Source organism: Eulemur rufifrons, chromosome 29, assembly GCF_041146395.1.
Source record: "Eulemur rufifrons isolate Redbay chromosome 29, OSU_ERuf_1, whole genome shotgun sequence".
In the NCBI taxonomy this organism is placed as follows: Eukaryota; Metazoa; Chordata; class Mammalia; order Primates; family Lemuridae; genus Eulemur; species Eulemur rufifrons.
In genome coordinates this window covers 71,131,399-71,149,071 of record NC_091011.1, presented here as the reverse complement: position 1 = coordinate 71,149,071, position 17,673 = coordinate 71,131,399, and the positions used below count along the sequence as shown (strand labels likewise).

The window sequence follows — 17,673 nt, the reverse complement described above, 5'->3', positions numbered from 1 at the left end:
ATTATATTTATGTTAGTATTCAAACAGTACTGTACCTTAGTTTCTAATTCTTTTTAGCACATTTCTAATTTTATAAGCTAAAATTATTTATACATTTTTTCCCTGAACAGTGTTCTGTACATGCCAAAAACCATTCTCTACTTACCCCATTTAAGCTTGTTATTTAATTTTTGCTTAGTGCAATTAAAGAGATTTTTATGTACAGAGATTTCACTAGGAATACATATTGGCAAATAGTTTCATTCTTAGGAAAGATGAGCTACATTTTACCATCACCATTTTCTTTCTGTATCTTCACTCAAGAAACCTTGCTCATTCCTTTGATATAGCATAGGACTGGTGTGAAATTGCAAATATATTCTACATGGATTCGTTCTTACTCAATTTTATTCTCATTCTGTCTCTGAAATATAAAAATATGTTCATTGTTTGTGCATTTATAGTCTGTTCTGAAATTTAACATTGCTATAAATGTGTATAGTTCATATACAGCATTTGGCGATCTGGAAATATTCTTACATGGTCTTGGACTTGAACATATGACAGATTTATTAAAGGTATGATTTTATATAACCTCCAATGAGTTATGTATAAATGTTTATTTGTTGGCTAATATAACATTAAATATTAATTCATAAACATACCTATGAATGAGTGCCAATTCGCTTTTTTCTATAATTTGTAGAATATCCCATTTTAAACTTGCAATAAGCATTTCAAAAATTTCATTATTCTAGAAATTTACATAAATTAGAATCTGGCTAGATTAAACAGCTTTTACTCACTGCCTAATGCCTCTGTACACCTATGCCCTTAGTTTGTTTTTGCAGTTGCTGATCTTCCTTCTAGAATATTAGAGGAAGTATGATTTTAAACCAAACACACCTGGTATCAGATTCTTGCTGTAATGTTTATTCACTGAAATATGTTAGTTAAATATCTCTTTTTTGTCCATAAGGATAATAATACCTACTGTAGGGTTGTCATGCAGGTTAAATTAGATCATATGCCAAGCACTAAGTGCTTTAAGCATACATTACTGGATTTGAGTAGATGACAATTATTATCAGCTAAGTGGGGATACTGAAGCGATAAAGCATTATTTAAGACAGACACCCCTTAGGAGTATGCACATTCTGTTCAAATATTTCAGAGTTGGGTTTCATTGTACAATCTTGAAATTTCTATTAGGAGAAATTGTGAGTAAAAATACATGTTATTGGTGGTTTAATGTGATATAGTCAGAAATATAAAATATTCATAAAACATTTCTGTCAGATTTTATAGAACTTCTTTTCTTTTTATGTATACAAATATGAATGGTAATTATTTTCTTTGAATCTGGAAAACCAGGTATGTTTGTACTTTTTTAGGTGAATATAGGTATTATGATACTCACTACTATCTACTCAATAGTATAGTTCTGTATGTACATATGCTATTCCCTTTAGAAAGTTGGAAGTTGTTAGGAGTAGAGCATATAACTGACTAACTTATGTACACTTGTCTACATCCCCTTCTACTATTTTATTTATGTGGAAAGGTAGCATTTTTTCCCTTTTCTACAGGAAAAGGATATAACTTTAAGACACCTTTTGACCATGAGGAAAGATGAATTTACAAAGGTTAGTATCAAGTTCAAAAACTCCAGATATAATCTTTGATGTTTTCTAAATTGTGTATAGTTTTATTTTCTATTTTTAAAATCCTAGGGCTACAGACTGTGATGAATCTTTTGTTAACTTCTTGACTAGCTATGACGGTGGATAGCCATATCTAAAATCTTGTGTTACAGTATTAAATTACTTTAAGAACATTTAAAGACTTAAAGTTGTGGGTTTTTTCTTCAGATTGTCATGACATCTCAACTAAAACTGGTGATTTATTTCCAAATGTGAAATAGATTTGTAAAACAGGCTACTTAGAAATAAGAGGTATTTTTTTTTATATGTGGGTATGAACATGTGTCTTCCAAATACTGCCTTTTGCTTGGTTCTCAAAACCATTAGTACCTATTATTTTGCCATCTAGTATTAAGTAACCAATAGCTGTGGCAAGTATTAGAGATACTTTGATAAATAGGATACTTAAAAAGCAATGATCTTGATGTACAAACACAGGTTTCAGTTGGAAACATGAAATCTTTAGTATCACTAAAAATCGAAATATGCATACTACTTAACTGAATCTAAAATAGAAAATTTAGTTTAATACTAAAGGTAGAATACAGACAAAAAGAGGGCTTAATTCTCACTTATTGCTGGTAATATTTGAAATAGTATCTTGAAGGATAATTGTTTTATTGTGTTTTTTGAAAGATTATATATTAAAATCTAGTCATTTGTTTTGAGAATCTATCACAATTGTTATATACTACAAAAAAATTGACTATAGTCCCCATGTATCTAAATATTTTAATGATGTAACCTTGTCAATCACAGTTACAAGCAAACTGTATATTCTTTAGTATATTTGTTGTTTTTCCAATATGTATCTATTTTTTCAAGATGTGAATTCATCAAGTAGAAAAACATCTTTAGCAATTTTGAATATTAAATTATTTTAGCATAACTACCTCACTGCACTTTAAAATTATTTCTACTTAGAATGGAATTACCAGTAAAGATCAGGAGAAAATTCTGTCTGCTCTTAAAGAACTAGAGGTAGAAGAAATAAAATTTGGAGAGTTACCAGAAGTGGCAAAGTTGGAAATCAGGTAATAACTTACTGGTTTACATTAATATTGTCTAGAACCAAGTAGTCTTTTTTAGTTTAATTTGTTAATGTTTGAGTCATTTTACTTGATACCACCATTTTTCCAGAGAAATGGATTTTGGAATATACTGAGTTCTAAAATGCGATGCACTTTATAAAGTCAGTTTTTATAAAGTCATTTTACCAAAAAGCAAAGCAATACATTTTCTTGTTAACTCACATAGAAACATTTTTGTTTTATTTTTTCATTGCACCTTGCTAGATTGAATTATGTAAGAGATCCCATGCTTTTCATAGTATATCTTTTACTCTCTAAATCATTTAAATTAAAAATTCAAAGTAGTAATATTTTTGCTTGGGACAATAAGAAAGCATTTCTCATGAAGCTCAGCTCTATGTTTAGCCTAACAAAATGACAAATTATGTTATCAATATATAAAGTTAACATCCAGTATTATAAACTTGTCAAACACTGATTATTGATAACCTAAAATCTATTTTGAAAATAATGATATTTGGTTTTATTAATCTATTATAGAGCTGTACATGATTTTTTTAACTTTTTATTTTGAAATAATTATAGCTATATATGCTATTTCAAAGCAATATACAGGGTGGTCCCATGCACCCTTCACCTAGATTCAATGTTAATATCTTGCATAACTGTCAAAACCAGAAGATTGACATTGGTATAATCCACTGAGCTTATTAATGTTTCACCAGTTATACATGTACTCACTTGTGTGTATGTATATATAACTTTGTGCAATTTTATCACATGTGTAGCTTCATGTAAACACAACCACTATCAATGTACTTAACATACTTTTACTGCAAGACTCCCTCATACTACTGCATTATAGCCACATCCATCCCTCTCTCCATCCCAACCCCTACCAACCAATTTGTTCTCCATCTTCATAATGATGTTATTTCACAAATGTTGTATAAATAGAATCATAAAGTATGTATCCTTTTGACATTGCCTGCTTTCAGTCAGCCTAATTTCCTTGAGGTTTATCAGAGTTGTATGTATCAATACAGTAGTTCATTCCTTTTAATTGCTGAGTAGTATTCCATGGTATGTATATACCATAGTTAGTTTGACCATTTACCCGTTGAAAAACATCTGAGTAGATTTTAGTTTTTGGCTATTCCAAATAAAGTTGCTATGAACATTTATTTACAAGATTCTGCTAGAAAAGAAGTTTTCATTTCTCTAGGATAAATGCCTAAGAGGACAATTGCTAGGTTATATGGTAGTTGCATATTTAGTATTTTTTAAAACTGCCCAACTGTTTTCCAGAATCGCAGCACAGTTTTATATTCCCACTAACAATCTGTGAGTGATCCAGTTTCTCTCTATCGTCACCAGCATTTGGTGTTAGCACTATTTTTTTAAGCCATTCTGATAGGTATGTCATGATAGCTTATTATAATTTTATTTGCATTTGCCTAATGGCTAATGATGTCGAACAGTTTTTTCAGGTCTTATTCGCCGCCTGTATATCCTGTTTGTTGAAATGTCTAACAATGTCTTTTGCCCATTTTCTACTGGATTAATGTGGGCATTGTCTTCATTCAAGTCTTTTGTTGGATATGTGATTTGCAAATACTTTTTCCTTGTCTGTAATTTTTCTTTTCATTTTCTTAGTGGGGTCTTTCACAGAGAAAAATTTTTTATTTTGATGAGGTCTAATTCCTCTTCTTTTATTATTTTTCAAAATTGTCTTGGCTATTTTAGGTCCTTTTTCTTTTCATATACATTTTAGATAAAGATAAGATTTTTTTATAGTAATTGCATTAATCTTATTAATTAATTCAGACAGAATTAACATCTTAACTGTATTAATTCTACTAATCCATAAGCTCAGATATCTCTAAAATCTAGGTTTTTCTTTGTTTTATTTCATCAGTATTTTGTAATTTTAATTACACAGATCTTATATATATTTTGTCAAATTTATACCTAAGTATTTTATTTTCTTTGGAGCAATTATCAGTGGTATTGATTTTTTAATTTTGGTTTTATGTACAATTGATTTTTGTGTCTTGATCATGTATCCTTCAACCTTACTGAACTCACTTACTAGTTCTAGGAGCTTTTTTTGTAGATTCTTTGAGATTTTTCTACATAGATAATTATGTAGTCTGAAAAAGGTTAATTTCTTCCTTTGTAATATGTATGTCTTTTATTTGGATTTTTTTTGTTTGTTTGTTGCCTCATTCAGTGGGCAGAACTTCCAGTACTATGTTGGATAATGGTAGTGGTTAGTGGACATTCTTGCCTTGTTCCCAACCTTAAAGGGAAACCATTCAGTTTTTTTACTATTAACTATGGTGTTAGCTGTAAGGTTTTTGTAGATTCTCTTTATCAGATTGAGAAAATTCTGCTGTATTCTTATTTTTATGAGAGCTTTATCATGATGGTTGTTGAATTTTGTCAAATGTATTTCCTATGCCAACTGATATGATCATATGACTTTTTTATTTAGCCTGTTGATATGGTAGATTACATTGTTTGATTTTTAACTACTGAACCAGCCTTGCATACCTGGGATTAATCTCATATGGTTGTGTTTTACTATTCTTTGTATGTATTGTTGGATTTGACTTGCCAGTATTTTGCTAAGGATTTTTGTATCTAAGTTCATGAGAGATATTACACCATAGGTTCGTTTTTTTTACTTTGTCTAATTTTGGTATTAGGGAAATGCTGGCCTCACAAAATGAGTTGGGAAGTGTTCCCTTCTCTTTTATTTTCTGGAAGAGATTGTGTAGAGTTGATGTTGATTATTCTTTAAACATTTTGTAGATTTTCTTTAGTGAAACCATTGGAGATTTTTTAGGGGGGAACTCTGGAGATTTTTAGGGGGGAACTCTTAAAATACAAATTCAATTTCTTTAATGGTTATAACACTATTCAAGTTTTCTCTCTTTTATGTTGGCTGAATTTTGGTAGTTTGTGGTTTTAAGGACTTGGTTCATTTTTTCTAAGTGGTCAAATTTGCAAGCATAAAGTTGTTTCTAGTATTTCCTATTATCCTTTTGATGGCTTTGGGATCTGTTGTAATATCCCATTTCATTTCTGATATTGGTGATTTTTGGCTTCTCTCTTTATCTCTGTTAGTCTTGCTAGAGGTTTATCAATTTTCTTTCCAAAGAACCTGCCCTGCTTTTTGTTTTAGTAACTTTTCTCTATTATTTTTGTTTTTAATTTCATTGATTGCGGCTGTTATCCTATTGTTTCCCTCCTACTTGCTTTGAATTTGTTTTGATCTTCTTCCTCTAGCTTCTTGGGGTAGAAGTATAGATAATTTGCAACATTTTTTCTTATATAAGCATTTAGTATTTCATATCTCCCATTCAGCACTGCTTTAGTTGCATTTCACAGTTTTTTGTTTTTTTTTTTTTTGAGACAGGGTCTTACTCTGTTACCCAGGCTAGAATGCAGTGGTGCAATCACAGTTCACTGCAGCTCAAATTCTGGGGCTCAAGCAGCTCTCCTGCCTCAGCCTCTAGAGTAGCTGGGACTACAGGCCTGCACCACCAATGCCTGGCTAATTTTTCTATTTTTTGTAGACCTGGGGTCTCTCTCCAAGTTGCTTAGGCTGGTCTTGAACTCCTGGCCTCAGGTGATCCTCCTGTCTCAGCCTCCCAAAGTGCTAGGATTACAGGCATGAGCCACAGTGCCTGGCCTCATTCCACAAATTTTGGTATGTTATGTGGTCATTTTAATTCACTTCAGTGTATATTTTTATTTTCTTTGAGACTTCCTTTTTGATGTATGGGTTATCTAAATAATAGATAATATATGGTGTTTAATTTCCACATGTTTGTAGATTTTCCTGTTGTCTCTCTGTTACTCATTTCTACTTTGATTCCATTTTGGTCATAGAAAATATTCTGTGTGATTTCAAGGGCTCAATAACTATATGTGACTGGTGGCTAAATAGACACCTAGAGAATCAAGATTGATTTTAAAGGTTTTGACAGGTTGAAGTAAATCCCCCCCAAACTTAATAGGATTAAATTTAATAAGGATAAATGGAAAGTCTAAGATTAACTAAATTACTATAGGATGGATGAGACCTAACTTAATACACCTGAAGAATCACTAAGGCTTTTAGTTGATTATGGATATTAACTCAGTTTAGGTTAGAAGTGTCACACGACTGGCCGTGAAACGCTAGCACTCTTAGACTGCATTAGTGGAAATATAATGTACAGAAAATGAATAAGGTAATAGTTTCATTGTACATAATACTTAGAGCTAAAGGGTTTTTTGTTAATGAAAGGAATTTAAACATTGAATAAAATAGAAAACCTGCAAGGCCTCTTCTGCTTTTTAGATTATATGATTGTTCAGTAATTTTTATAAATATTTTTATATAGAAACATTCCCCATAGTAAAAACACCTAGATTTTAGCATCCTAAATAACTCATAATAATTATTTTATTTCCACCAACTAGGTTATTTTGAACTTCCGTCACTTAGCAACACCACCTGATAACCAACCTATGACTTTTTTTTTTTTTTTACAGTGGCTTTTTCCCCCTTTGGAGATTTGTACACCAAATATGTTTTCCCTCACCCTTTGCCTCTCATTGCACCTGGTCAGTTTAATTACATCTTACCCTCATTTGCTTATATAAGTTTCTCTTAACTCCTCTGTCTGTTCTGTTCTTTTCTTTTCCCCACTGGAGACAGAGTTTCACTCTGTTGCCCAGGCTGGAGTACCAGTGGCCTCATCATAGCTCACTGCAACCTTGAATTCCTGGGCTCAAGTGATCCTCCTGCCTCAGCTTCCTGAGTAGCTGGAACTACAGGTGTGTGCCACCACACCTGGCTAATTTTTCTATTTTTTGTAGAGAGGGTCTCTGTTCTTGCTCAGGCTGGTCTCAAACTGGCCTCAAGCGATCCTCCTACCTCAGCCTCCCAGAGTGCTAGGATTACAGGCATGAGCCACTGGGTCCAGCCCTGTGTGTTCTTTCAATGTTTAGGAAACACTCTTCCCCTCCTCCTTTTGGTTTCATATGGGTCAAAAAGTAACCATTATCACAGGGACTAAATATAGGAATAATGCCTGTACAGAGGACAAATAAAAATTTTTGCCTGTAGAGCTATTAAAAGTACATGCAAGTTCTCTGTAAGAAATCCTCACAAATATTTTTCTACTTCCTGATTCCTCTAATTTTACTTTTAATACCAGCTTAGTATTATTTTCTAATTTTTCTTTTTTTAGCTGATTTAAGAGTATGGCAATAATTTTGTTTTTCCACTGACAATATAGGTACTCTTTTTTAATTTTAACATAATTGCAGTTTGATTTTTTTCCCCAGAAATAATGTTATAAATGAGGATTATATATCTAAGGTAAAAGTACCATGCATGTTAGTGGAGACTTGGTTTCTATATAATGTGCTTTTAAAATATATTGGGGATTGATGATAACCATGATTTGTACTAGTGGTTCCCATACCTGGCTAAAAGTTATCAAGATGACCCAAGGAGCTTGGCGTATGTATTAGCCATGTCATCCATTGCCTGGGACATACTATATAGACAAATTTTATTGAGTAAATGGATAAATGAGTCAATGAGTTATAACATCCTACAAAATATAATCCTTACATTACAAGTGCAACAGTATCATCACTATCATAGCCTATCTAAAACTAACATTCTAACTATGATAAACATTAAACACACAAACAATAGATTTCCACACCATTTAAGAATTTAGAAAAGTCTTTCAATGGATAATTTAGATGATCCTGATTTCTTGAAAACTTTTTGCCCAGTTTAAATTAGACATTTCCTATAGTAAAATTCCCTATTCATCCTATTTCTCCATTTTCTTATTATATCACCTTATAATAGGAAAATCTGTATTCAAAATAATACGTCATCACTGTTTCAAAATAACATTATAGCTCTTAAATATTTAAATGCATTGTGAAGGATTTTAGTTGTGAGGACTTAAAATCAGCAAAACTTTTTGAATATATTTGTTTATTTTCTTTCATTTTTTTCATTATTATTTCTATGAAGGAATATTCTAAGTTCTGCATGACTGACTTGCAAATTAAATTTTTTAATATAACTTATTTGAATGGTGGCAGAGTTGCCTGTATGAATTTACTTTGTGAGATTTAACAGACTTAAAGAATGTGCAGAATCCTGAATGGGTCACTTATTAAACCTGCTGAATTTTTTAAAAAATAAAACTGGCAGACATATATTCCAGGAATTTGACCTCGTTATTAAATCACAGACTTTGTTTACATGCTGTTATGGAAAAGGTTTTACTTCCCATTTGTTCAAAGTCATTCTTTAAAGAAGAAATTAGTCATTAAGTCATAAGAAAACTAACAGCAGGAAAACTTGAACTGATTGATTATAATCTCCTTGTGATGTGACTTCAACAATTTAGCTACTGATTTATTTTAAGATGCTTTTCTTCTATGTGTCAGAATTTTCTAAAATAATCTGTTAGAAGAATTTTTTCTGTTAGAAGAAGAAATTTTTCTGTTAGAAGAAGAAATTTTACATGCACACTGCATGTACTTTTTTCTGTCTTAGTATGTTTGCAGAATTAAAGAATGCAATTTAAAAATGTTAATAACTGTCTCATTACTACTTTGAGATATTTTGAACAGAAATAATAAATCTTCATCCATGTCTTGAAATTTTCAGAGATTTCTGTCCAGGCCTTTTCTTTGAGCTTTCAGCTACCTAACATTCACTTGAATGTGTCAAAAGCATCTCAGAATTACGTCCATCAAGGAAAATGTTCCTCCTCTAAAAAGAAAAATCTATATAGACATAAAATTTTACATAAAAATATATTGTTCACACCCGTTATTTATAAACATTCTAAAATTGGAAACCCTAAATATTTAACATCAGGGAAATGGTTGCATTACATTGCATCAATATAATTATTTTTTATATCATTAAAATTATTTTGAAACTTAATGTCATAGGAAAATACTCAAGTATAAAAGGCACAATATAAAATGGCATGTGAAGCATAATGTCAGTTATATTAATATATATCCATAGGAAAAATACTGAAAGAAAATGTATATTGTAAGAAAATATTCTGGCAGAAAATAGTACCAGTCTTTATCTTTGCATGATAGGATTGTTGATGATTTTAATTTTTTTCAGATATTTTACAATGAGCACATAATACCCTTATTTATAATACCTTTATTTAAAGTATAAATTTATCTGAATACTTGACTTCAATTTTTTTAAAATACAGTCTGTTGTAGTTTGCTTAACTTTGTTATGCTCTAGTAACAAATAACTTCTAAATCTCAGTCACTTATAACAACCAAGTTTATTTCTTGATCACCTATATAATGGGTCAGCTACAGTGACTCTCCTTGTTATTCTGAGAGTGGGCTGGAGGAATAGTCCCAATTCAGGACATACTGTTCTCATGACAGAGGGAAAAGAGAGATAGCAGGATCAGTCAATGACCCTTTAAGCTTCTGTTCAAAAGTTACACAGTCATTTCCAATCATATTTTATTTGCCAAAGCAAGTCACATGATTAGGTCTCATGTCATTGGGGCATGAAGTATAATCCTTTGATAGGGAGGGGCCTAATAGTATTTAGCTCAGTAGAAAAGACATGATAATTTGATTAAATAATAGCCTACCATACCTATGTCATAGCTGCTTATTTTGAGTTCTATAATAAGTACAAAGTTATCAGGGCTGACATGTAAAGTTGTGTAGGTTGTTTACTGTACAGCTCTGGTGGGGAGGCACCATTCACAGTGTATGATGTGAATGGTACACTATAAAGCTGTCATGTACGACTTGCCCATCCATATTCAGTGGCCCTGAAAATTATACGACACAAGAAAGGTGTATATTTTCCTTTCATTTACTAAGACTGTAATTTTGCTAGTAATATAAGCTGCTTATTTGAGCTTATAAGTTTTTGTTCCACTTAAATATTTGTGAATCACCTATCTAGAATTACATGCTTACTATCAGTTAATATTTTGAATGACAATTTCAATGGATCTTAATTTTCTTGAGCTCATAAAATTAAAAATACATATATTTGGCATTAATGAATTACTCATTGAGTAGTTATTCTTTTTACTGATAGTAAAATTTGAATATTTAAAGAGCAATAAAATCTAAATTATAAGTGTAGCTTATATAAATAGTACATGGAAACAAAAATTAATACAAGTAATCACTGCTGCTGCTTTGGCAGAAATATGTTTTATACTCCAAGTTCTTTTCTTTCTAGAGTAAAATTCAGAAATAAAATAAAGAAGAATTATATATTAAAAATGCTTTTAAAAATACCATTTTTATTGCTAAATAGAACAAGAATTTACCTAAATTTTTTTGTTTTCAGTTTTTTTTTTGAAAGCAACTATCAGGTACTTTTTGCTGTCAGCGACTTGATTATAATGTATTGTGTTTATAAAGTTTATATTTTATAAAGCTCTTTAAAAACTTAATTTTTCAACCTAATAGCTAAGAGAAAAGACTTGTCTTAAATGAAAATACTATATATGTCCTAGCAATGTATCTTAGAGAAAAGTTTGCTATTAGTTTCCTTGGAGGCTGACCTTGCTTGCTTTTTATAACCTTTCCTTCTAGAAGTAGTATGAAAGAAACTTAGTATAGTGTGTAGTCATGTAGTCAAAACTTCTCTATATAAGAATTTCTATTTGGACTCCGAAGTACCTTTTGGTCCCATAGGTGTAGTTTTCATTGCAATTTTATTTTAGTATATACTGTTAAAGGACTCTCCAGAAAGGTCAACTCCCGATATTAATGATCTACTTAATTTTTGTCATTCTGCTAGAATGTATTGTATTGTATTCCTGTATTTATTATCCATTCAAATTTTATTTTTTCATTTTCTCTGAATTGCCTGTTCATATCCTTAGCCAGCTTTTCTATTAGTTAAGTTTCTATGTAGCTTCTGCTGTAAATTGGCTTCTGTCACAGAAACTAATCTAGACACCAGTGTCTTCTCATTGCCAAAATCAGTAGACTTATCTTACTTACTTAATGTGTTTAATACTTTCCTTTTTGAATCCATTCCCTTCATTGCCATTCATAACAACCCTTAACTCCTGATTTTCTTCTACTTCTCAGGATACTTTTCCTTTAATGGCTTTTTTGTTCCACCCCTGTCAACTCTCCTGTCTTCACAGTTGTGTCCTGTGGTCTTCATGACCATAGTTTTGATCTCTATTTCTAACAAAATCATAGACATTTCTAATACTACTATGGTTTGTGCTTATGTTCACAATTGAAAGAAAGACTGAATTTTGGTTAGAAATAAGTGAAATAAAAATGTAATTTTTTCCCAATGAGATTCATTGACTCTCTGAATTACATCTAGCCTCATGAGTTTTTAAAGCCCAGGATAAATACCCCTGCAAGACCTACATTTTCTACTGCTTACTGATTGTTGCCACCTGCATGTCTCATCCTCATTGCAGTCATCGTAACTAAGTTTGCTTGAACGCCAGCTGGGTGCTAGACACAGTGCTAGATACTTTATGTCCATCTCCTTCGGTCCTCCTGATAGTCCTGTTGTCTCCATTCTAGAGATATGTAAACATTTGGCTCAAGATTAGACTTGCCCAAGATCATAAAGCGAATAAGTATGGAAGCTGATTCCAAACTGAGGTTGGCTCTTTACTCAAGAGTCTGTGCTTTTAATTATTATGCCATAATGTTTTCTCTTTATCTCACTGCTTTCCCCACCACCCGCCTGCAAATTCAATTCCCAGCTTAGTGCCGCCACCTTCCACTGAAACCAGAAACATCTGAGAATCATTCTTTTCTTTCACGTGCAAACCATCACCACATTTTTCAATTTCTTCTCCTAAAGGTTTCTTAAACCACCACTCCTCATCCTTCCCCCAGTGAGACTGTTACTGCCAGATCCTTAGTTTAAGCTTTTCTTCATCATCTCATGGATGGATTTTTCCATTAGTCTCCTATTCTCTCTACTTAACATTTTTGTGTTCCATTAACCCACACCACTTCTTAAATAAATGTTCTAATTTTTTAAATTCTGATTTTCTACTTTTTTGTTCAAAATCCTGTAGTAACTATATTATTAAAAAGATAAAATCCAAGTCCTTAGTATGTTATAAAAGTTCCTTTAATAAATGGTTATATCCAACCTTTTCTCTAACTATGTTCCATAATTTGTACTTTAGTTATACCTTAAGGACCTCCTATCCTTGCACTTTTGCACTTGCTATTCTCTTTATCCAGAATCTCTTCTCTTCCTTGCCTGCTTGTCAAATTTATTCTTCAACTGCAGGCTCAGTTCACATTATTATCTCTGTGAAGCATTTCTAATTCCCTATTCCCACCATATTCTATCTGAATTTTAGATGTCCCCACTATAAATGATGGTTAACAACATCTATCTTACGGGGGTTGTTGCGAAAAATTTAAAGAAATAATAAATGTAAAATAGTGCAGCGTCTTCACATAGTAGGTACTCAAATGCTGTTTTTTCAGTCTTCTTTCTTCATGTATCCCTGTGAATACAATGTTATAATTGTATGTCTGCATCTCATCCTGAACTTTAAGATCCTCAAGACGGGGGACTTGTTTTTTCTTTTATACTCAATGCCTGTTTCAGTACCTAATACTTAATAGCTATTACATAAATATTTTTTAAAGAATCTAATTAATTTATGACTAGATTTTAAGTAACTAGCCCAGTAAAATGAAGTAAATTGCTCTAATTAGTGATTCCTATTTATTTGTTTCTTTTCTTTAGTGGTGATGAGTTCCTCAACTTTCTTCTGAAATTAAACAAACAGTGTGGCCATTTAATAACTGCTGTACAGAATATCATTACTGAGTTACCTGTAAATTCTCACAAGGTATTCTATAAAAGTTATTAAGTAAAGTATGAATGCTGAAGAACATTCCAGATTAGTTCATGATAATTATAAACAGTACTGCTCTGGTAAAATTATATCATTTGTTCTATAAAATCACATAAGATCTAAAGAAGTCAGTTTGTTTAATATTACTCGTTTATATACTAATTAATTGAAAAATTTAGCATTCTTTCCCTCAAGAAAAAGAGAGTAACACCAAAAATTATAAACTAATCCATGTATTGAATTTACCATTTGTTCTTAAAGGGGATTTAATTGTTTAAAATATAAAGTGACAGGAGACCCAAGTGAAAGTTGAAACGAAACAGTGTGTTGAGTGTTATTAAAAAATTATATGAGTATAAAATTTTTTAATGAAGGAAATTTTAAAAAGAGAAAGGGTAAGTGACCTGTAAAAGCAACTTAATTTTGTAGTTTTTTGTGATTTGGTTTTAGCTATTTGTAGTGAAAATTTTTAAATGCACTTGTTTTCTAGTGATTTTTATGTAACACTAATATGGGAATAATGTTATTTTAAAAACTTCATGAATTTATTTGTGCACCATAAATATTACTAATATTAATCTCCATATAGAAAGTTATATGTTCGTATTTAGGAAATGCAGTCAGCAAGCTGATTCAATTATTGTATAAATTACTTATTTCTTGGTGTCAGAATATATCCTGAACAAAAAATCCTTTTCACTTTTATAATTTAGTGTTTAAGAATGTTGTATAATCTTTGTCTATATAAAGTTGTGAAAAGTTGTTTCCATTCTTTAAAATGTAGCTTTTGAAAATATTAACAGATAGTACTGGAATGGGCTTCTCCCCGGAATTTTACTTCAGTTTGTGAAGAACTTGTCAGTAATGTTGAAGATTTGAGTGAAGAGGTCCACAAACTAAAAGACTTAATTCAGAAGGTATATATTTAATATTAAAAAAGGGAAAAAAAACTAAGGGAAATGATTTACAGCAAAAGATGGCAGACAATAAAGCAATTCTGATAAGAGCAACAAATAGAACATTTAGACAAGCAGGAAAAGGATGGTTTCCAAAAGAAGAAATAAGGAAACATACTATTTTGGTCATTAAAGAAGTGCCTTCTAAAAGAATATGTCATTTTCATCTTTTCAGTTAGCAGGGAAAAGTGCACTACTCTAGCCATTTCTAATTAGAGTTCACCAAACTGATATTCTCATGTGAGACTATTGCCACAACCCCTTTCAAGAACAGTTCGGCAAGATGTGCCAAGGACCATAAAAATATTTGTATCTTTTGATAATAGTGTATTCCAAAATTATATGTACCATAAGTGTCCTATACTAGGAGGATAATTGAATAAATTATGGTATACCTATGTTAATATGCGGCCAGTTGAAAAACATAATCAAACTCAGATATCGGCTTGTTAAAGATAGGAAGTTATGTATGTGTGTTATTACTTAGATATAAATGTACATATGAAATAATACCAAAATTAAATATTTATTAGCTCTGTTAATGAGATAGGGTTGTAGGTTAAATATTCCTTCTATTGTCCAGACTCTATAATATCTTTTATAACTTAACTGTTTTTTAAAGAGTATGGGCTTTTTTGGTTCTGCTTTTATACACCTATAGAAGTATATATCTGGATTTAAGGACAGGTAGATTTTCCCCCTTTTAGAAAATTGGCTATAACAAAATCTGACCTAAGCTTCTGACCTTTGTTGAAGGTGAGGAATAAAGAAAAACATTCAATTGACTAAAAAACTTACTTCTGAGTTCTTCATGTCTGTTTAATAAATAAATTTGATGTTTATTAAGCTTTGTGAAATACCTGATTTGAAAGTGAGATTATACTTTAAACTTTATAGCTTCAACCCTTAATTCATTTAATATTTTCATTAACATTTTATCAAGCAAGTTCTTATCCTGAAAATAAATTTTATACATTTTCCAGGTTGTTAGTCTAGCTATTAACATATGTTCAATCAAAAGAGTCTTACAGTGAGAAATAAGTTGTGAAGCAAATCCCACAAGATAATAGCTGGGAAAAGAAATTTTAAATGGGTAAATGGGCAATATGTTTCAGAAAAATCTGTGGAAAATAACTCCCTTCCAAAGAAAGAGGCATCTTAGAAATTGTATTATCTCTAACAATTATTCATTCAACAAACGTGAGTGCCTACCTGTAAGGCACCTGTGCTACACAATCTAAATAGAGCCTGAACTTGCTGACAACACAAAAATTATAGCACCATATATCTTCACTACCTCCATCTCCTCTAGAAGAATTGAAAAGCAAAATCAATTTTACTTAACATGGTGTATTTCATGGGGATCCATGGGAAATTTTGAAGGATTTATGTAAAGATAACTTTCTGTAAAGCATCAACCTTTAATGTTTAGTGTAGGAAATTTCCTAAGACATATTTGCCACAACGTTTACTAATTTCATTTCTACAAAACAAACTAAAAACATGGAGGTGGAGATGGGGGAATGTGGAGAATTGAGACAAAATTAGAACCAGATTTTTTTTTTAATGAATAAAAATAAGAAACTTTATTATAGGGACTGACTGACTCTAAAGCATAAACAATCCAATCAGGTACTATAATATTTTTTTAAATAATGCCTACCTATAAAGAGAATTTTCATCTTTAATCTTAAGCTAAATAGAAGGCCTTTTTCTGTGATCTTCTCTACTTAGAATTTATGTTTCTGTATAAGGACTAGCCTTGAAAACACATTTATTGGTCTATAATAATGGCAGATACAGTTCTTTGGGCCGGAAAGTTTTCATTTTGGAGCAAGCTAGGGGATTGTTTTTTTCCAGATAAGTCTTACACAAGTAGTAACCATCATGAGATTTGATTTACAGAATTATGAAGGCTTCCAGGTTTGGGAATATGCTATCAGCCTGTTATGCTTATATTATTTCAGAGTTTACCAATAATAACTGAAGGGGATTTTTTTAAAGAAACGTATGTGTTATCACAGATAAGTGTATGGAGGTAACAGAGAGAGGGTGGGAGAGGTCAAGGCTAGACTTTAACACCACATCACTCTCTTTCAAACCAACACTCTGACAGGCTCCTGTCAGAAAGGGTCATTCTAAGAGTAATTGGTTAATAAAAGGAGTGACTGTCTCAGGATTCAGTAAATGGAGCATCAGTGTCAAAAAGGAATCTGTTGCTGAATGAAGCCATTTGGAAGTTAGACCAAGAATACAGTTTTAATGATATTGGCATTGAAGTCCATTTTCCTGGTATAAATTTAAAATTAATTTTGTCAGGCTTTTTTAATTAAATATTTACACTGTAGAATTTAGAAGTGATTATTCCTGCTAACATTGAAAGTGTATCACCATTCCAGCACAGGATGTTTCCAGTAAATATCACTCTATAAACGTGCCTGATTGTTTTTATCTCTCAAGGATCTTCGGTTTCTGCTTAGTCTCTCTCCCGCTCCACCCTAGCAACCATCTCTTTCTTCTCTTTTCTCTCTCTCTCCCCCAACCTTTTCTCTCTCTCTCTCCCTCATACACACACTGGGGAGGGGGAAAGGAGAGCTTCTTTAGCAAGAAATTTCTATCTATGGGAATTTAGAAACTGACTGGGTCATGTACTTTCATTGCTGAGAAGTGCTAAAAGAAATACTTAAGTTTTTGTTGACATTTGTTACTACAGTTATATTTAAATTAAATGGTAAACTTCTAGCATTAGCATCTGATGCTAAATATTTGCTAAATTGCATCTGTTGTAGGTTTGCTATAAGAGTTCACTTTTTTGTAAGACATGAATTGATATTTTAGTACAGAAGGAAATAAATATCAATTGTCATTCTTTGTGAGTAAAATAGAAACTCTAACATTAAAGGAACTTTGTCCCATAACATAAAAACACCATTTTAAAATGTGATAATCTATGAAAGCATTTATTTTTAATGTAAAACTAATAATTTACAATAATGGGATTCTGGTGAAAGACAGACTGTCTTTTAAGTCATATGTGTTCATTTTAAATCTTTCATGGGGCTTTTGAGTTGTCGACACCTAAATCAAG

The 17,673-nt window shown here is 31.4% G+C and overlaps 1 protein-coding gene across 2 annotated transcripts in view; it reads left to right on the top strand.

Moving 5' to 3' along the window:
• ASZ1 (ankyrin repeat, SAM and basic leucine zipper domain containing 1) overlaps positions 1-17,673 on the top strand; it is a 39,722-nt gene that overhangs the window by 21,426 nt on the left and 623 nt on the right. For both annotated transcript variants that reach the window (XM_069462128.1, XM_069462126.1), the window contains 5 exons: positions 482-557; positions 1,569-1,625; positions 2,607-2,716; positions 13,518-13,623; positions 14,433-14,546. In XM_069462128.1, coding sequence (XP_069318229.1) covers positions 482-557; positions 1,569-1,625; positions 2,607-2,716; positions 13,518-13,623; positions 14,433-14,546 — 463 coding nt within the window. The remainder of the gene's footprint in view (positions 1-481; positions 558-1,568; positions 1,626-2,606; positions 2,717-13,517; positions 13,624-14,432; positions 14,547-17,673) is intronic.